The 21,999-nt window shown below is 38.0% G+C and overlaps 1 protein-coding gene and 1 pseudogene across 1 annotated transcript in view; both read left to right on the top strand.

The window, feature by feature from the left end:
- Positions 1 to 2,297: 2,297 nt before the first annotated feature.
- On the top strand, positions 2,298 to 2,750 carry LOC107033450 (small ribosomal subunit protein uS12-like; annotated as a pseudogene).
- Positions 2,751 to 10,505: 7,755 nt separating this feature from the next.
- The window catches only part of MRPL48 (mitochondrial ribosomal protein L48), a 41,335-nt gene continuing 29,841 nt past the window's right edge, over positions 10,506 to 21,999 (top strand). Inside the window, exons 1-3 of the mRNA XM_006203347.3 lie at positions 10,506 to 10,630; positions 18,664 to 18,716; positions 21,300 to 21,337. Coding sequence (XP_006203409.1) covers positions 10,610 to 10,630; positions 18,664 to 18,716; positions 21,300 to 21,337 — 112 coding nt within the window. The 5' untranslated portion in view covers positions 10,506 to 10,609. The remainder of the gene's footprint in view (positions 10,631 to 18,663; positions 18,717 to 21,299; positions 21,338 to 21,999) is intronic.

The following is a 21,999-nucleotide window of genomic DNA, read 5'->3' as shown; positions in this document are numbered from 1 at the left end:
ATTAACTTGAATGTGGGTCTTCAGCTATCAATTATCAAATGAGATAATGCTGAGAGGTAGAGGTTGGATGAGAGGAGCACTGGGCTAGGAGACTAAAAACCTGAGTCCACTTTCTAGCTATATGATATTGAGCAAGCCACTTCAATTCTCTGAGTCTTTTTGAGGGGTGGGGAGGAGGGCAGTAGTAATTAGGTTTATTTAATTTTTTTAATGGAGGTACTGGGGATTGAACCCAGGACCTCCTGCATGCTAGGAATGTGCTCTACCACTGAGCTATACCCTCTCCACATAATTCTCTGAGTCTTGATTTCCTCATCTTGTGGTAAGGATACAAGTCCTTCTTTATTTGCTTTATAAGATTGCGGTAAAGAACAATTGAGAAACTGTCTGTGAAGTTGTTTTAGAAAAAAGAAGGCTCTGTATTGTTATTACTGGATGGCATAACATTTTCTAAAATAAAGTTTTGAAATTTTGAAGAATCATAATCCAAAAAATTGGGGGAGGAGATGTGGCAAAGGTCAAGTGGTATAGTAACTCCCCTAAGCCTATATGGCTGAGCATGCTGGGGAGTCCTTCATGAGGCAGTAACCACTTTTTATGCCATGACAACACTGTCAACTCAGGGTGACTTCTGTTTCACTCTGAAGAATTTGTCTTCTTGGCTTGGAAGGAACAAAATTACCTCAAGTGATTTAGGGTAGATTTGTTGAGCATTTCATGGTAACATGCTAGAGGACCCTGAAATGCTGAGCAGCCTAGTTTCAGGAAGAGTTGGAATTCAGGACAAGAGGATGGTTCTGGATTCAAGAAGAGGCTAGGGACCACAATAGAGTTAGAAGGTCTAGCTTCCTCTTAGCCAGATTTGAAGAATAATCTGTACACTTGGATTGAATCTTAGTCTCCTCATCTGTAAAATGGAAAAAAATAACAAAAGAATTGTTCCCTAACTGGATTATTTTCTATGTATGGCAGAATAATGGAATCCAAGACCATTAGAGATAGAAGGGCCTTAGCAATTTTCTATATATAATGAATAAAAATGGAGCTGTTCTAATTAAGGAAGAAGGCAGGAGTTTTTGATGGTAGCCCTATCCACCTGGCCTTTCCCTTGATCTTAGAGCTCCTAGTGTATCACCCTTATTGTACATATTTGAATACTGAGGTCTAGAAAGAAGAAGAGATTTGCTCCTGGTCACATAATGGTAGTGCTGGGACTTGAACCCAGATTTCTTGAATCCCAGTATGATGGTCTTTCCCTGAACATAAGCTGGTTCCTAAAACATGAGAAGAGTATGTATAAAAGGCTAAGATTGATAGGAATAAAAGTACTAAGACTCCAAAGGATACATAGGTAACACACATGAACCAGCAATTCATAAAGGAAATATAATTTTGCAACAAAGCATGAGGAGAGCTTCGATCATACTAACAACAGAAAATGAAAACTATGCAATTTATAAACTGTCAAATTTGCAAAGATTTTTGATATGCAATTTTTTGCTTACAAAATTTGGAAAGTTTTCAAATATATTAATACTCAGTGCTTATGAAGGTGTGGTAAAAGAGGAAATACAGAGAAACAGAGTGATAGCAATTTCACAAAATATATAAAAAACCTCAAAATGAATCTATCTCGAACTAATTCTGCTTCTCATGATAACTATCATAAGAAAGTAATTTTAATATGAAAATTTAGTATAAAGTAAAAAGTAGGCAATTTAGGATCCAATGATACATCTTTATAATAGAATACTATGCAGCCACAAAATGATATTTGCAATGGATTTTTAAAAAATAAACTAGAGTAGAGTTTATGTCATAATACACCAGAAACAAAACTGCCAGTAAAATTGGATGCAGACTATATTAAAATTATTTTTAAAACACATAGATAAAAGAGAAATATAATGAAATGTTAACATCCTGGCTGTCTTTGGGTAGTGTTGATTTTGTTTGTTTTTAATTTTCTGTCTTCTTCAAATGTTTTGTAGTATGTCCCGTCTTCTTTTTTTTTTTTAACAAAATATTCACAGAAGTTCAAATAGTAGTAAACATCATGAGAAGCATTTATATTTTGACTAGCAAACCGTGGGGCCATAGGGGTTAGTATTCTTCAGCAGGCCCAGTGTTCGTCCATAGTATTTTCTGGTGCCTCTCATATGTACATGCAATAAAGGTGCTGAGAGAAACCCAGTGCTGAATCAGACAAGGATTCTAAAATCAAAGAGCATGATCTGGGCTTCTGGCTCCTTCCTGGGCTGCTTCTCTTTCTCACTCAGGCCCTTGGCGCCGGTAGGATGGGCAAGTGTCGCGGTCTTCATACTGCTAGGAAGCTCCACAGCCACTGACGAGACCAGAAGTGGCATGATAAACAGAACAAGAAAGCCATTTGGGCACAGCCCTGAAAGCCAACCCTCTTGGAGACGCTTTTCACGCAAAAAAGTAGGGGTTGAAGCCAAACAGCCAAAGTCTGCCATCAGGAAGTGTGTCAGGGTTCAGCTAATCAAGAATGGCAAAAAAATCACAGCCTTTGTACCCAATGATGGTTGTTTGAATTTTATTGAGGAAAATGATGAAGTTCTGTTTGCTGGATTTGGTCATTAAAGTCATGCTGTTGATGATGTTCCTGGAGTCTGCTTTAAAGTGGTCAAAGTAGCCAATGTCTCTCTTTTGGCTTTATGCAAAGGCAAGAAGGAAAGACCAACTTCATAAGTTTTGATGGTGAAAGCACGATAGTAATAAATTTTCATATGCCAAAAAAAAAATAGAACATGATCTGGTGATCAGACAAACATGACTATAAATAATTATAATACAAATGATAAAGTCCATAAGGTTAGGTACAGAAAGATAAGTTGAACAGAGTTATCAGTGTAGTAGAAGCTATGGGTATGCGAATAGGAGTTGTCGGAATGGTAAATTGTAGGTAGATCATGAGAGTTGCAAATGCCAAAGAAAGGAGTGTGTTGTTAAATTGAAGGGCTATCAGTAGCTATTGAAGGTTTTTTTTTTTTAATGTTTTCTAAAACATAATCTCCATGATATGTACTTCAGGAAGGCAGCTTTTTAGAAATAAACTGTAATGGGATGAGACTGAAAACTGGTCGTTCAGTTAGAAACCAACATAATAGTTCAGGTGAGAGATGATGAAAGTGGATCTTTGAAGTTGATGTGGAGGTAAAGAGGAAGCATTCAAACAAAGACATAGAGAGGATAATTGGAGATGAAGGTTAGAAGCTCATATTGCAGTAGGCCAAGGAAATGTAACTGTTTTCTGAGGAATTTGTTTCAAAATTGGCATCCACAGCATGATTTTGTAAAATCTGCACTTGTGTTTCCTACCCCAAGCTGCCAGGGAGAAGAACTACACTAGAGGCTATGAGTAGTTTGCTAGAGTGAAATTACAATTTTTCTGTTTCTGTTTTTCAGTACACATGTAATCATTGGAGCTTGGGTGGCAGCAGCACAAAGGGTTCATTTTAGTCTATAAGAATTTTTCTTATGTCAAGTAATGATATGAGCTATAATAGGTGGTTTAGTGCAGGCCAACCGGAAAGGGACAGGAAGAGGCCAGAGAGGATAGCCTCTCAGGTATCCAAGTACCCTAGTATCTTTTTGCTGGAGGAACTTTGTGCTGCTGGTACTCTCCCAGTATCCCTGTGCTGGAGGCTGAGCTGGACCAACCTGAACCCAGGTTCTGGGCTTCTAGAAAGATTCTCAACTGAGTTGCACACCTACATGCTCAGTGAGTGGTTCTTTGCATCGCTCTCTCCCTCCTTATGGGCTTTTCTAAGGTCCTGCTAACCACTTGAGCTTCCCTCTTGCAGCCTCTTTCATCATCCTTTCTCCCTCTCTCCTGGGTTAGGTAATCCTCACTCACTCAGCCCAGCCTTGCACAAGCAGAAAACTCCTGCTGAACTATAGGCTAGGGAATCAGAACCATTTCTTTCTGGCTTTTTAAAAGGTAGCCAACTTTTTCCTACCTCTGACTTTTTTTTTTTTTCCCTTTCAAGTATGATTTTCTTTGTACCAAAACCATACCAAAAAATAGAAGCCTAAGAGTCCTACTGAAGCTAAAATAGTTTTCAACTGGAGGTAGCTTAATGCATATATTTTCACTCAAGCTATAAACTAGAGCTATTTGACACCCCTGGGAAACTTTTTATAATAGATAGCACAGAATTATTCCTTTAAAAGAAGTTTAACCTGAGATCAAACATATTCTTTAGAGAGCCTCCCTTTCTTCTTTCTTGTTCCCTAAAGCTTTCTCTGATGTGGTTGTGCTGAGGGCTGGAATAGGAATTTTAAAAAGTTTTTAAAGACAGCTGGCTTGTAAAACTAAAGCCAGAAAGGCAAAGTTTCTCCATGCTCGTGTGTGTGTGTGTGTGTGTGTGTGTGTGTGTGTGTGTGTGTGTGTGTGTGTGTGGTGCAAGATCTGGAAAAAAATCTAAAATCCATAATTACATCTGGGAACCTTTAAATATTTATTCATTCATTATTCAACATTTATTAGAGCTTCATCATGCCTTAATCTGTGCCAAATGTTGGGGATACAAAGAAAAATGAAGAATATTCCTTTAAGAATATGCTACACAGGACCAAGTAAAGATTAAGTGAACAAAGATTGGGAGACATCTGTCTTGAGAGGGAGGAGAAATTTACAAAACTGAAGAAGTTGGTGCTTCAGTGCATCTAGCCTTCATTCTTATATGAGAAAAGACTAACTTCATGGTTATTTCCTCAGTTAAGTTGCTTTTGGCCCAAATTCATGTGTATTGTGTAAAAGCCAAATCACCAAGTGTAGGTTTAAGTTTTAGGGTTGGCAATGGGAGGATCTCAGAGCTTCTAGTTTGCTTTTGCTGTTGTTGACCATAAGAAGAGACTTCCAGAGCTAAAAATCCATTATCGTTACCCTCTTTTTGTCATGTACAAGTTGTTTAAGCTTAGGCAAGCCCCTTATTTTCTTCCCTATCCCTTAGGCAAGCCATCTATCTTCAGTTCTGTCATCTATAAAGTGAGAAAGCATACCTGTCATCCTACCTTTGATAAAATTGCGTAATGTTCACTTAGATGGTTTGAAAAGTACAAAACAATAAACATGATAGTATCTGTTAATCTTTGAGGTGGAAAAAAAAAGGCTACTCCTTTAAAAATGCTCACGATCTAGTGGGAAAGATATACAAGTGAACAAACAGTTACAATATAGTGTTGAGAGCATGAAATCTAGGCTGGGCAAATATAGTGGAGGGACTCCACCATTCCTGTGAAATGCATGCAAGAAGCTAAATAGGAAAGGTAACATTTGACTTGTGTCTTGAAAGAGAAGTAGGAGCTTTCCAGGTCAATGAATAAAGAAAGATCATTTCAGAAGAGGAAATTGCAGATACAAAGACAGGAAGTGTAAGAGAATATATCGTGATTGGAGAATTATAGGAATTTATCTTGACTGGGGAGTAATATTTGTGTTGAACAGGGTGGGAAATGAGGCTAGATAGATAGGAAAGATCTAGGGAGTAGAGGACTTGGTATGTTGCATTCAGGAGTTTGGATTTGATCCTATAGGCTACTATAGGGAGCCAATAGTCTTATGTGGCTACTTACATTAAAATTAACTTAAATTTTAAAGTTAATTAAAATTAAATGAAATTAAAATCCAGTTCCTAGTTTGCATGAGTCACATTTCAACTGCTCAATTACCACATGTGGTTGGTAGCTACCATATTGGACAGAGCAGATACAGAACATTTACATATCTGTAGAAAGTTCTATTGGACAGCGGTGCTATAGGCAGGGTGTAGGGGAGCATTAAACATCTTTGGGCAGGGAAAGTGATATGGTCATATTTATGTTTATAAATATCACTCTGCAGTCAGCATTAAGAATGGCTTGGAGTAGTGGGGGATGGTATAGCTCAGTGGGAGATTACATGCTTAGCATGCACAAGGTCCTGGATTCAATCCCCAGTACCTCCATTATAAACAAACAAACAAACCTAATTACCTCTCCCCAGCCAAAAAAAAAAAAAAAAACTCTTGGAGAAGAGGGAGAGAGGGATTTGTCAAATCATTTTAAAAGTGAAGTGATCACAAATTACTATTTGGTTACCTCTACCTTAGCCTTACTGTCTTAGCTGCCTCCCCACTATATCCACTCATCATAATGGCACAACTATCCAGATTTTAGGTTTAAAGGATTTACTTCAGGCAGCCTTTACAGGTGGCATTCAAATGTTCCACCCCTTTTCCTCTATTTCTCCCAATGAGGAGGTCAGGAGAGATTAGGTGAGCTTTAACCTAGTTCCTACCCTAGGCTGACGGCCAAGGAGCTTCTGGAAGATAAAGAGAGGGACAGCAGCAGGTCATATGCCTGGGAGAATGGGAAACTGGCTTATCTGCCACCTATTTGTAGACTGATAGTCAATACCCATCCCAGATTTAACTCAAAATATCCCTTACTGCGCGTATCTAATCAGTCAGCAATCTTGCCCATTACACTTCTTTAACATCTTTCATACTGATTTTTCTCCACCTCTGTCAGTACCTTAATTATTCCCTTAGAGAACTTCCGTGTTGATGAACATATGGAGATCTGGGGAGAGTAGTGTGTCCAGAGAAAGCGTGGCCTTTCACCATACGTTGTTCTATATGTCTCTTCCATCTAAATGGTCATCTGAATCCTTTATCATATCCTTTTAATAAACTGGGAATCCAGTTTAAAAATTATTCCCTTAGTCTTCTGGCTGGATTCCCTGGCTCCATACTCTCCTCCATTCTTCACTCTTCACTGGCTCCTGACTGGTCAAAGCTTCCTCAGTCCTTTGGTCTGGAATTTAACAATTTGACTATTTTTCTGCCTCTCTAGTCTCTTTTCTCACCACTTTTTTTTTTCTATATCTACAGTTTAGCTAAACTTGAAGTTCCTCGAACATTCACCACTCCGCACTTTTCAAAACCACACTGAGTAAATGGCAGAGGCAGGATTAGATTCTATGCATATTTTCCCATCTTTATACTGTGCCACTTGTGAAAATGCAGACAAGAAATGCCTTTGTAGAGACGGGTTAGAGGTAGGAGAAAAAAAGAGAAAGAAGAAGAGGAAGATTTTAATCAATTCATCAGATGCATATTACCATGGCCTAGGCACTGGACTAGATTTTGGAGACACAGAGACAAATCCTTTACCTTGGGAAGCTCATAATATATAAAAGGCAGGAGCTTTGGTACCTGAAAAGAGGCCTGTGTTGAGTTGTGTCTTGGTTTCCCCAAGGGAATTTTCAGTTTTAGAGCTAGAGATAAAATTAGTCAGAGAAGCTACAGAATAATGGATATGCGAGGATTTGTCACATCTGTGTGAAAGTGTCCTTCTGGGAAGTTCAGTAAGTTCATATTCCTTTATTAACATCACCAACAGAGCTTGGCATTAATAATATAGATTCCAATACATCCATGGATATTGCTAAAGTGTCTTTACATCCATATAAGCTGATTTCATCTCCCTTTGGGTCCTTGATTCCTGACCTCTTAAAGTATTCTAGTTGTCTTGGGAATACTTGTACTTTGATTTGTAGAACTAATTGTCCACTTTTTCTTCTTTTTCCCTCTTCCCTTCAGCTTCCTCCCTCCTCAGAGTGCATGACCGACACAGTCATGAGTCTGTATCTTACCAGATTGCTTTTACTTTGTTTAGACAAGGGAAAAACCCTCTGACCTAGCCAACCTGCCCTTTATGAAGCTTATAGTTGCAGTCCTATGGAGCAGAAGGAGCACAGATGCTAGACTCACTCAGCTCATCATTTACAGTGTGACTTATGTTAACTAGGTAACTTCTTCATGCCTCTGTTCCTCATGTATGAAATGGGTGTAATGATCCCCAGCTACTCAGGATTATTGGGAGGATTGAATGAATCCATATAACTGTGAAGATCTGACTGGGCACAAACTAAGAACTTGAAGTGCTTTTGGGTTTTTTTTTCCTATTTAAAAATTCACTTCTAAAATCTGAACAGCTTTTAGATACCAGTCACTGTGGTGGAAGAGATGTGACTTGTCTGCTATTTATCCAGGAAAATTAATGTAGTTTACACACAATTCTGCTATTTCATCTGCCATACTATGTATTCATTATTTGTTACTTTCTCTTTCCCGTGTTTGATTGCGAGATCCTCAAGGACTAAAAGCCTGATTATTTCATTCCAGCACCTAGCACAAGATGTGGAGATTTTACTTCTAACCTTGATTTAAAAGCTGAATGACCCAAAGTGAATTTTTTGACATTCAATTGCCTCATAATAATTGTAAATAACTATTTTTTATTTGAGTGGCCACTATGTGCAATGTTTTATGCTCAGTGCATCACTCACCTGTGAGTTTGTCTCTTTAGACAGTCTCTTAGCAACTCTTCCCCACGGGGGTTAAGGGCTACCATTGGGGGACATAGATTTAACTACATAGCCCTTTGTAGTTCCTCGTAATTTCATCATGGGGAGGACTGATAAAGCAATAGAATAAGTTATCTTGGCAGGGTTTCTGACAACACAGTCAACTTTCTGTTACTGAAGACCCATTCATATTTACCAGATTTTACACATTTTCCTTGCTAAGAATAAAATAATAATAACAAAATGGTAGCAGCAGCAATAATAACAGCAACAATAAAAATAACTGCATATTTATTTCACTTGATGTTGGCTTTGTGACAGAGTTTGTATACAGTTTTATGTGTATATTTCTGTAACTGAAATTCCTCATTGCTTTATAATTGTCTGTTTACTACTTGGCCTCCCTACTAATCTCTATGAGCCACTTAAAAATTGTTTATATTTATGGTGTAAAATATGGTAATTTAACATACATATATCTAGTGAAATGATTACTACAGTCAAGCTAGTTAACATATCATCTCCTCATATAGTTGGCTTTGTGATGAGAGTACCTGAAGTCTAGCCTCTTAGTATATTTCCAGTATTCAATATAGTAATATTAACTATAGTCATCATGCTGTACATTAGATCTCTAAATTTATTCATCCTGCATAAGTAGAACTTTGTAAACTTTGAGTAACATCTCATCTCTCCCCTTCCTCCCAATGCCCCAGTCCCTGGTAACTACCATTCTGTAATCTGCTTCAGTGAGGTTGACTATTTTACATTCCACATGTAAGTGAAATCATGGACTATGTGTTTTTCTTAGCCTGGCTTACTTCATTTAGCATAAGGTCCTCCAGGTTCACCCATGCTGTCACAAACGACAGGATTTCCTTCTTTTTAAAGGCTGTTGTAGTATTATATTATACATACACTGTTTATATTGTTTTCTATAGGAGCTGTACCAATTTACATCCTCATCAAAGGTGTACAAGCTTTCCCTTTTCTTCACATTCTTGGCAATACTTGCTATCTTTTGTATTTTTGGTAATAGCCATTCTAACAGGTGTGAGGTGATTTCTCTTTGTGGTTTTGTTTTATGTTTCTCTGATGATTAGTGATGTTGAGCATCTTATCATATACCTGTTGCCCATTTTTATGTTTTCTTTTGAGAAATGTCTTTTCAGATCTTTTGCCAAATTTTAAATCAGGTTACTTCTTTTCTTGCTATCAAGTTGAGTTCCTTATGTATTTTGGGTATTACCAAGTGCATTATCAAGTGTATGATTTGCAAACATTTTCTTCCAGTCTGTAGATTGTGTCTTCACTCTGTTGATTGTGTCCTTTACTACACAAAAGACTTTTAGTTTGATGCAATCCTCTATGAACCACTTAAAGCAGGGGACCATGTGATATTCATATCTGTGTTCCCAAGGTTCAGTCAAAGGACTGGCACAAAGTCATGCTAAGTAAATGATTGACGTATGTAAAATAAGTAAATTAATGTGTGCAGTGACATTATCTCATGTGAGAAGGGGTATGTCAGAGGAAGAACACTTTGCATAAACGAGACTGAGTTTAAAACAACTCTGCCTCAGTTGGCTGACCCCAGACACGTCTCCTAATCTCTTGAAATACCCTTATATGTAAAATCGAGTGATAATATCTAACAGGTTTATAATGAGAAATAAATTAAGCTATGCCCTGAGTGTAATGCACTGCGCATAGGGGCCACTCAAGAAAAAAATAGTTATTCTCAATTATTATGAGGCAACTGAATGTCAGAAAGGCTCGCTTAGGGTCACTCAGTTTTTAAATAGAGGTTAGAAGTCAGAGCTCCATGTCCTGTGCTAGACGCTAGAATGAATTAATCAGAGGATTTCAGTCCCTGAGGAATTCGCAAACGTGGGAGAAAGTAACAAATAATGAATAGACAGTGTGGCATTTAAAATAAAAGAATTTTGTGTAAAGTAGTGGGGCAACACTGAGATGGCAATTAATTCTGCCCGCAGAAATGACAGTGAAGGTGACACTTGAGCTATAGTGAGGGCAGAGTCTGAGGGGATTTCTAGACACTATGAGTCTCAGAAGCTGCCGGAACCAACGTGCTGCGGGAGTTGAGTCTCGGTCGGATATTGTTCCTGGACCGGATCGAGTCCGTTCCGTCAGTGTTTTCAGACGCTCAGGGGACGCGGCTGCTTGGGCAGATCTTCGCTGGCATAATTACAGGCCGCGCAGCAGCAAGAGATGAACGGAGCTCTGGGAAAGGTAACGTAGGTTCCACGCAGGCTGGGCGCAGGGGAGGTGGTGAGGAGAGCAGAGCTGGGAGGTGGCCGCGGGGCTATCACGCCGCTGCAAACATCCGGGTAAGAGGCTTGAGCGAGAACAAGGCTCTTCCCGGCAAGACTTGCGGCGCCTTCTAGTCAGAGCGTTGAACTCCCCTGTCTCCGCCCGGGGCCGACTCGGCTGCGCTAACCCGAGCGCCACGCCCCCACCGCGCAACCTTCGCCGTCCATTGGTCTGGAAAGAGATGAGCCCCGCAATGGGAATCATTACAGGATAGATCTTAATAACATATATGACCTTGAATAGGTCATTTTTATTTTTGCTGTAAATCATCAACTTTCAGAATTTTTTCTAAGAATGCTGTTTTAACTTGCTGAACATTTTGGGTATTTGAGGCTGCTTGGCGACAGGGAAGAGTAATAATAAACTACATTTTTACTTACAAAACCGGAGTTAAGTGACTGCAGTAAAACCGCATGAGCCACCATCTGGCCAAAACAGTAGGGCAGAATGCAAGAGTAAAGTCAATTAAAAAAGGAGTCTGGAAGGGAACAGTAGCATCAGACTCAGAGGGGCCCTGTGTGCCATTGTATCTTTAGGTGATGGCCTAATGACAGATTTCCATGGACTTTTCAGGAATCTAGAATGGCCAAAAACAGTATTCTTTGAAAACTGATCTCTCTCTTTCAGCATTCCTCAGATCAAATCTCTTAGACCAGGAGCATGGAGCTTCCAATCTGACCATCTTTAACAATTAACTTTTGAAAACTTTGATTTTTTTTTTTTCTGTTATCCTTTCACCAGGTCTAGCCAAATTCTCACAGTCTGGCTAAGGTGAACAACATTGAGTTATTTCATTAAGGATGAAGTGAGGTTTGAGACCTTAAGGAAACAAACCTAGAGATCATTCAGGGACTGCCCCTAAAGTAATTACTAGTACTTACTTTATTTGCCAAATGCTGAATTCCTAATCCTTGATCTTGTGGAGCTTTCTCACTTGGAGTGCCCTCACCTTTCCTACCACCTGTCCAAATGCACCATCATTCAAGGCCCAGCTCAGCTCTCATCTTTTCCTTACAACCTTTCAGACCATTCTAGCCAAAGTGCTTGGTTATTTTTTGAACTGTTAGCTGGTATTATCTTTTGGCACCTAATCATATGCAGTCCTGTGACCATACTTTCTCTGTCTGTCTGTCTGTCTGGAAGTGTTAGTTAATACTTTACATTTATATTATTTATAAGAAAAATACATGGAATTTTCATCAGACCTGTGTTCTATCTCTTGCTAGCTATGTGACCTTAGGCAGGTTTTTGACCTCTCTGTGCTTCACTATCTTACCTGTAAAATGCAGATGACAATGCCTGTCATGCAGAGTTGTTTTGAAGATTATAGAAGGTAATGTAAGGTAGGAGTATTTTGTAAGTGTGAAGGACTATACAAATAGGAGTATCAATGTTATTCTACAGTTAATAAACTGCTTTCATTTGCATAATTTCATTTGATCTTCATGATATTATGAGGTAATCCTGGCAGACACAACAGATGAGGAGATGGAAGCTACTGGTACAATGTCTGATACATAGTAAGTTCTCAAATGTGCCACCAAATGCCTGAATCAATGAATGCCTTACTTAGGTCAACAGTCTCTTAAGTCATGGTACTGAGACTGGAGCCTGGATTTTCTACCCCTCCTAAGACTCTACTGCCTTTCCTTTTTTTATTTTTTACATCTCCCTAATTTGATAATAATCTTGGTTTTCCTCATCTGTGAAATGAGGAATGAAAACCTCTCTTGACCTTCCCAGTTGTCAGTCCTTCCCTTCTTTGTAACCTATACAACTCATTATACTGATCTCATACTGCAATGTAATAAGTAATTTGTGTATCTATTTTCCTCATTAGAGAAACTTGAAATATATTCCAAATCTTGTAGTAACCTATAATGGAAAAAATATGAAAGTGAATATATATGTATATGTATGACTGAAACATTATGCTGTATACCACATATTGACACAACACCATAAACTGACTACACTTCAGGTAAAAATAAATAAATAAAGCAAACAAAAAATAAAATTGAAAAAAAAAAAAGAAAAACTTGAGGGTAGGGAGGTTAATTTTCTTCATGTCTGTATGTACCCAGCCTATGGTGTACTTGGCTGATAATAAATACTTGATAAGTATTAAATGAATAAGTGAATGAACAAATGTTGGCATTATATGGTAGGTACATAGTAGATCTGGGACTAGAACTTCAAACTTTTAGCTCAGTGCTCTTTTCTTGGGACCCTAAGAAGTTACCAGCTTATAATCATCTCAAGTTTTAGATGAGTGAGAAGCTCACCTTTACTGGAATAAAACTGGTAGAATCACATATCTCTTTGGATCAACAGAAGTTGTAAAGCCATGTAGATCTGATTAAGACAGTAATGCTGATAGTCATCAGACCCCAGAAAACATATTAATTGCTCAAGATAGCAGAATGGTATCTGTGGAAGTCAGAATGCACAGGGAATGTGTAGTAAGTCATCTGCTGAGTCACTTTGCACAGAAACTAGGTGGTCCTGGAGTGTCAAGCTCAGATCTGTTGTCGTGCACCCTGAGATTACCATTCTTTTCTCAGGGATTACCATATTGTTGAACCACAGGGAAATGGTTAAGGGATAGATGGTGATCACAAAAGGTATGCCAGCCTTACCAGCCCTTAAGGAGCAATCTTGGGGACTGATTTCATAGTAAGGTGTTTTCAAGAGAAAACATTGAAGGCCAAGGTGGAGCAGAGTTCATATGAACAAAAAGCAGTAAGGATTGAAGCAAATGACAAACCAACAGACATGAATTAAGAAAATATAAAAAGATATGAAATAGGAAGACACAAATTTTAGAGTGCCTAGACGGGCAGGAAGTCCAAAAGTCCAGGAAAATGATAAAGAAGTTGGCTATTTCCTGCTCACTGCTAGATCTGAAGGACAGGGCTATTTTTCTATTTTGTATCTTCAGCACTGTCACACACTAAGGTACATATTATTTAATAAATAAGGAGCTAAACAATCACCATTATTATCATTGCTGCTGTGAATTTGACTATTAACAATGTGCCTTGCACTTGTTAAGTCCTTTTCATATGTTATCTGATTTAATCCTATCAACAACTCTATGAGGTAAATATCTTTATAACCTCTTTAGAGGTAAGGAAATAAAGTTTGGAGAGGTTTATTAATTCTATCAGCAAATATTTGTTGAGCATCTGCTATGTTCCAGAGAATATGCTAGATGCTGGGATATAGCAATTTCCTGTCTTTGTGGAGCTTATATTTCTAGCAAAAGAGACAGACTAATTAAACATATAACTACTTAACTAATTGTGATAAATGCCACAAAAGAAAGATTTTGTGTGCTATATGTGTATATAACAGCAGGATTCAAGTAAGTCTGAGCAGTCATGAATATTTTCTTGAGGATGTTACATGACTAAGGCTTAAAGAATGATAGAATTTAGATGGGGAGAATACGTGCAAAGGCCCTAAAATGAGAACATGGTATGAGTTCCAGAGGACCTAGAGGAAATTGGAAGGGTGAGATGCTTTGGGTCTTGGATTGAGGGAGAGAGTGCAGAGAAGTATGGGGATGAGAGTTGGGGAGACAGTAGGGGATTGGACTTACATTTCAGTGACCATAGGTATTCTGAAACAGAATTTAGGCCTGGGGGAAGTAAGGGAATTGGGCCTAACAGAGCTCACCGTTGCCTAGAAGTGTCATCTGGCAGTTATGTTGTGAAGTCAGATATTTATTTCATTTTTTAAAAAGTTGAGATATAATTCACATACCATGATATTCACCCTTTTAAAGTGAACAATTCAGTGGTTTTCAGGGTCTTCAGAGTTGTTCAGCCATCACCACTATCTAATTCCAGAACATTTTCATCCCTCCAAGAAGAAGCCCTGTACCCATAAGCAGTCACTCCTCATTCCTCCCTCTACTCACCCCCTCTTAATCATTAATCTATTTTGTCTCTATGGATTTGTCTGTTCTTATGATTTCATATAAATGAAATCATACAGTATGTGAGGCCAAGTATTTCTTCAGTGAGTTGCTAAAGATCATACAGCTAGTAAAATGGAGGTGCTGACATTAGAACTCAGGTCCATTGGAATCTATATCCTGTGTTCCTAACTGCCATAAAGACTCAGTGCAAAGCCAGACTTTGATAGTCAATGTATTAAACATATTCAGAGGAGAATGGAATGGCCAAAGGAAAAAACTGCAAACAAAAGCAATTTTGAAAGAACTTAGGAAAAGGTCAGCTAGACCACAAGCTAAGTCACTAGCTAGTTGTAGCAGACACTGAGCTTTGGTTTCCTCACAGTAAAATGGAGGTAGAAATATCTACTTCACAGAATGGTTGTGAGAATTAGAGGAAATGATGTTTGGCATATAGCAGGTGCTCAACAAATGGTAGGGTTATTGAGGCTATTATTCCTAGTACTGATGTTAAATTGATATTATTCTTCTGGGAGCTAGCATGGCAGAATGGAAAACATGGTCTTTGGATTCAGTCAGACTTGGGTTTGAATTCTTAACCAAATCTGTAACTTTGGGTAATTTACATAAGCCTCTGTTTTCCCTCTATAAAATAGAGGCAATTATCTCAATACCTCTGACAGAGGATTGGTGTAAAGATGAATGGGAATAGTACATGCAAAGTGCTTAGCACAAAGAATGTACTCAATAAGTGATAGTATACTACAATGCTATTTTAAGTAATGTTTGTTAATATATAAATATATTCTGTTAATATTAATAAAGCAGCTCTCAGTTGCTTGCCTCACCGGCCCCTTTCCCATTGCTGTCACCACCCACCCCAGGGCTCTCGTGTCTGAAGCTACTCACACACTATAGATTTTGCCCTGTAAGTTCAGTTCTTAAGTAGCTGTGTAGTCCTTTCCCGGTTCTTGCCTCCCGAGCTCATGGGACAAGTATTTTTGTAACCCACTGCAGTAGCTGTGTCCTCATTCATTCATTCACTAGCGTCACCAGCCTCCTCTTCCATTTACTTCAGAGCTCAGGCCACTCTTCATTTGCTGACTGGAGGAGGGAATATTTGTGGATACAGTCCCAAAATAGATTACTTTTGTCCTGATAAATAATGCCAAGGATTGCAGGGGAGATGAAGCACACTTCCTAGAGCTGAAAGGGAGAGTTCACGCCACAATTTGAATGTCTTCCAGAGAGTTGTCAACCCTTAAGCCTTGCTTTTAGATAATTAAGTCCATAGCTATTGTAAAGACTCAGAAATCTGAACAATTAAAGTGAGGAAAAAATCAGTCTCATCTAGATCCTTCTTCTCATCCAATACCTCTTCTGTATGAAGTGACCCATTTAAGAATATATACTGTTCTCTCTGATTTCTATTCTGTTAGTCATGGTTGATAGATCTTGGGCCTGGAGGGACCTCAGAGTCATCTGCTCTAACTCCAGAGAGGGGAAAATTACTAGCCAAGGTATAGTGACTGGTGGTGGGGGAGCTGGCTAGAGCTTCTATCTCCTGGGGTTCCCAGTTACCTACTCTGTCTTTTATGCTGACCGATATTAGGTTAAGCCTATTGTACACATATTTTACAAAGTCTTTTAGTATCTGATTTAATTGTGATTTTTTGGATCGTCTATGTACTTTGCCCTTCCTTCTATCTATTCATATCCTTCCCAACTTTTGTGACCTCACATTCTCTGGGATATGTTTCCTAAATTTGGTCAATTTGCCCCCCTGATTTCCTAAGCACTAACACATTGATTTGTGGGAGAGGGGGTGTAGAATGGTAGGAAAATTATAGGCTTTGGAGTTAGAGAAATCTAAGATCCTATGCTCGCTCTGATAGTAGCTGTTTGACTTTGGGTAAATTACTTAATCTCAGTTTCCTCAACTGTAAAATGGGATAATAATACTTATCCCATAAGGGAATTATGATTTAGACACATGGTAGGTACTCAACAAAATAAATATGGGTAGTAAATGGTAGCAATTATTATCACTCATTCTTTTGTTTCTTTGTTTTTTTGTTTCTATCATTTCTTTCTAATTATTTATTTACTAAAACCACCTTGATTGTCTACAGTGTACCAGAGAGGAAGATGATGCAATCTTTGCCCCTGAAGATCTCTTGGTTTAGCATAGGGGTCTATGGGTGATGTTAAGAGTTGCAGTGACTCTGTTAAAGGAGAGTGTCTAACTTTTGTATATCCCTGTCTATATGTATTTGTCTGGGGAGAAAGTTCATGACTTTGGCAGATTCTCAGCAATATTTGTAACACTCCTAAAGCCGAGAACTCCTGGCCATTAGCACCTAGATTCCCTGCCAGAGATGCTTGTTGTTTGTACCAACCACCTTTTTGACTTTATCATATAATGCATGTGGTAATGCTTTGCTGTTTAATACAAATGTATGTCCATACCTCCAGCCATTAGAACTCCTATAGGATGGGGATTATGCTTACATTTTTTTAAACAGCTTTATATAATTCATATACTGTACAATTCACCCATTTAAAGAATACAATTCAACAGTTTTTAGTATATTCAGAGTTGTGCAAGCATGGACTACAGTCCATTTTAGAACATTTTCATCACCCCAAAAAGAAACCCTATATCTCTTAGTTGTTATCCCCAGCTCCCCAGACCCCCCAGCCCTAGGTAATCACTAGTCTTTCCTCCTCTATAGGTTTTGCCTGTTCCTTTGGCATGTTTCCAGTTCATCCATGATGTTATATTTTGTTTTTATATTCCCTTTAATATTCAGCATAGTAGTTGACACATAAGAGGCTTTTTAAAAATAAATTTTATTTTAGAATAGTTTTAGAATTACAGAAAAGTTGCAAAGATAGTACAAAGAATTTCCAAATACCTCATATCCAGTTTTCCCTAGTATTATCTTACATTAGTATGGTACATTTTTCATAATTAATGAACTGATATTGATATATTATTATTAACTAAAATCCATACTTATTCATATTTCTTTCTTTTTTTTTTAAGCTAATGTGCTTTTTCTGTTCTAGGATCCCATCCAGGATATTATATTGCATTTAGACTCATGTGTCCTTATGCTCCTCTTGTTTATGACAGGTCTTCAGACTTCCCTCTGTTTCTGATGGCTTTTACACATAATAGGCTTTTTACACATTCATGTTAAAGGAACTGAAATTGTTACCTATCGTGGACAGGATTTTCCCTTTATGCTATGGGACCTTAAGGATATTTAGTGTTTGTTACCTAGTTACTTTATAAAAAGATCTCTATGTTAATACTTCTTTAGTAAAGCTGTACCACTGATCTCTTGAGTGAATGCCAGTAGGGCAGAGTGAGATTGAAAAAACTGGGTTGTTGGGGGGAAAGCTTAAGGAGGGAAGCTGCCACTGTATCTGGCTCCTCTCATTATTGTTCTGTTCATGTTGGTGGTATTATTATTATTATTATTATTATTATTATTATTATTATTATTAGAGGCAGTGTGCTGTAATAGAGGCATAGCCTTTGGAATGAAACAGTCCTCTTAGCCACTTATTAGCTATAATTTCTTGGAACATAATTTCTGTGGGCCTCAGTTGCCTCACTTGTAAAATTGCTTTGCAGTGTTTTGAGAATTAGGGAAGAGTTCAGAAAACCCCTTGCATAGTGCCCATGCTTGGTACATGCATAATAGTTGTTGATAGATATCAGAAGAAGTAAATCAGATTGGAGATGGGAAATAGGGTTTATTTGTTTGTTTGTTTGTTTTTTTAAGCAGCTGAAAAAGGGGCTGCTGTTTTTCAAACATTTTCTGTAGTGGATAGAATAGGAAAGATGACCTTGGTTTGCCTGCATATTTGGTATTAACTGTAGGACAGCTTCTTTGCTAGACAAAAGCCTTTGGATCCATTTTGGTTTATGTACTGTGGGTTTCTAGCCTTTTTGTGAAGAGGTACTTGGAGATTTGTGAATGCTTAAGGTTGTTCTAACATGGCTGTTTTGCCATAGGTGCTGTGTCTGAGGAACAATACCATTTTTCAGCAAGCCTTTTCCCTCTTAAGGTAAGGATATTAATAACAGTAATTAAATACAGCTAATATTTGCATTCTGCTAGGTAGTCGCACAGCATTTTTCTTTCATCATCTCCACTTGTGTATTTTCTAAGCGTCTCAAGCATTATCTCCCCTGCCATTTTACTCCTTCCCCATTCTCAGTAAATGAGAACTGTGTTCATCTAGTTGCTAAGGACAAATTCCTTGGAGTTATCTTTGACACTGTTGTTTCTCTCACTGTACATCCAATTCTTAAACAAATTCTGTCAGCTTTGCTGTTGAAATATATATGGAATCACACTGTTTCTCACCTCATTTCAGGTCTCATGCTTTCAGTTTTGCTAAACTGCTGGGGACCAGCTCTTCATCCTTTCTACGTTACTATCTTCATTCCGCTCATAACTGATCTCCCTGCTCTTACTTTTTTGTTTTCTAGCCTTCACACTAAAACCAGAGTGATTTTTTTAAAGTCAGGTTAGTCACATCACTTCTGTCTCTCAGAACTCTCCAATGGTATCCCATCTCATGCAAAATAAAATCTACAATTCTTATCATGGCCTACAAGGCTTTACATAATCTGTTCCCTCATTGTATACTACTGCTTATTCAGCTTTAGCCACAATGGCTACCTCTCTGTTTCTTAATGATCTAAGTACTCTACCACCCCAGGATCTTTGCACATTCTTCCCTCAGATATCTATATGACTTGTCCCCTTTATTCAAGTTCGTGTCCAAATTTCATCTTACCAGAAAGGCCTTTCCTGACTACCCGATGTAAAATAGCTCCCCACTGTCAATCTCTGCCCCCTTATCTTGCTATTTTTCTTCATAGCAGGTAACACCATCTGATACCATGTATACATATGTTATTGTTTGTCTTCCCTGCCAACCCACTAGACTATAGCATCATGTGGATAATGACTTTGTTAATTTTGTTTACTGCTCTATCCCTAGGGCCTAGAATGGTGTCTGGCACATAGATAGACATTTAATTAATATTTGCTTAATGAATGAATATATCATCATGGTGATCTAGTAAAACAGGTGATGTCATCTCAATTTTATACATAAAAAACTGAGGTCCAGAGAGGTTAATCGATTGCTCTAAGATGACACAGCTGATATGAGCTAAAGTTAGGATTCAAACCTTAAATTTTTTTTTCACTGTTCTGCATATACAGTATGCTACTTCCTGTTGTTTTTCTCTAGATAGTAATGAACTTGGTAGTTTAATTATTTCTCTATTTTACAGATATTCACTGACTATCTTATGTGTGGCAGCCACATGATACAACACAGTGAATTGTATATCTTCCTGGACCACATGGCACTCATGAGCCTGGATGATTTCTTTAATCCTTTATATTTATTGAAGCCTTTGTCCTCTTATTCCTTTCCATCTTAATCTATTTTTCTGTCATTAATCAATCAACTATTCAATAAGCATTCACTATGGCACCATGCTAGGCATTTTATATGTCCTCTCTAATCTTCCAAAAATACTACAGAATGAATATAAATATTGTCATTCTACAAAAGAGGAAACTGGCTCAGAGTTTAAGATATTTTCAGTCCCATGAAGTTATATAATTATCTGCATTTTAAAAACGAGATAGGTATATATAACAACTTGCCTAAGGTCACAGTTTTGAAATGGTGGAGTCAGCCCTTTATCATAGATCTGTTTGTCTCTAACTTGTTCCGCAATTCAGTTTCAAAACCTCTCAGAATGCTGAACTAAAATACTCTGATTACTTAGTTAGCCAAACAGCCATATTAGTCTCCTCCATGTTCTTGGCTTCTGTATCCAGTCTGGCTCTCACTGCTGTCCCTTCCTCTCCATCCTCCCTGAGCGTGTTCTAATAATACAAGGCTACTGCAAGAACTGCTTCACTGGTTCTCTTGCCTCAGTCTCCTTTCTTCCCATTCATTGCTCACCTGCTGCAGGGTTAACTTTCTAAAACTGAAAATTGATCATATCACTCTCATGCTTAAATTCTGCCAGCACCTTCCCACTGCCTATGCAGAGTAAAGACCAAACTCCTTAGCACAGTGGATGCGATCTTCATAACCTGGCCCCTGATTACCTCTTTTACCCTGTCCCCTTCCCTTCTGCTTAAGTGCCACTCACATCCACCTTCTCGCTGTTCCCCAAGTGTACCACTTCCATATTTCTGCCTAGAATGCTTTTCCTGTAAGGTTAAATAATCAAGACAAGTTCTTCATTTTTAAAAACTCAGCTCAAATAGTTTCGCCTTCCTGGTGGAAATGACCACGTTTTCCTTGGTATGCTACCAAATCTTGTACATATTTTTGTTCTGGATTAGCACTGTATCGTGGCTCACATTGTTTACATATCTCTCTCCCAGCTAGACCATAGAGACATTTTACTTACTTTTGCATCCTCAGGACCTAACACATTGTGTGGCACATAGTTGGTACTTAATAATGTTTATGGAAAGAGAGGAAGGAAAGAATAAGGAAATATGTAACATTGGCATAGCCTTAATGAGAAGCATACAGGTTTTGGTAGCTGTGCAAATAAAATGTGGCTGTCTAATTATATTCAACATACTGTCTCCCTCTTTTTAGGTTCAGAACTTCAGGAGAGAATCCCATCTGTTCTGCAGGTGAGCAATTATTTCCTGATGTAGTCTTCTTATCACTCTATCATAATTTTGTCTAGGAAGATGCCTAACTTATCTTTGAGAAGAGTGGCTGGGACCAAATCCTTACCGCTCATGTGGAATAGTACAATGGGTGAGAACATAAAGTTGTGGTTAACAGCAAGAGCTCTGTAGTAAGTTTGGATTCCAACTCTACCACATACTCTTCTGTGACCTTTAACTATTCTCCGTAACGTGGCTTCCTCACTTTAAAAAATGAGAATTATAGTACAAACTACAGTGAATTATTTGAAGATTCAATGAGATAAGACATGTAAAGTACTCAAAAAGTTAGCTATTATTATTATTATTGCTACTATTCTAGATCTGCCTTTCATGTCCATCATCTACCAGGCTAAGGCTTTTCTTACAGTATTTTATCCAAAATGAATGTCCATTCAATCTGATTAATTCCATGAATCTCAATCTGTTTCAACCCTATTACTTGTTATTTTTCTCTTAGTTACACTTTTAATTTTGAAAGATATAAAAATTTTTTTAAAATTTTAAAGGTGATTTGTCAAATCCATATTTGGCAATTATTAACATTTTGTTGGACTTTCTTTTTTTTTTTTTCTCGTATATGAAAAATAAGGATTTTTGTCAAGACCCTTTTATTTCCTAGT

This window comes from Vicugna pacos, chromosome 10 (assembly GCF_048564905.1).
Source record: "Vicugna pacos chromosome 10, VicPac4, whole genome shotgun sequence".
In the NCBI taxonomy this organism is placed as follows: Eukaryota; Metazoa; Chordata; class Mammalia; order Artiodactyla; family Camelidae; genus Vicugna; species Vicugna pacos.
The sequence above is the reverse complement of the archived record's forward strand: the minus strand, read 5'-3'. Positions and strand labels throughout refer to the sequence as shown.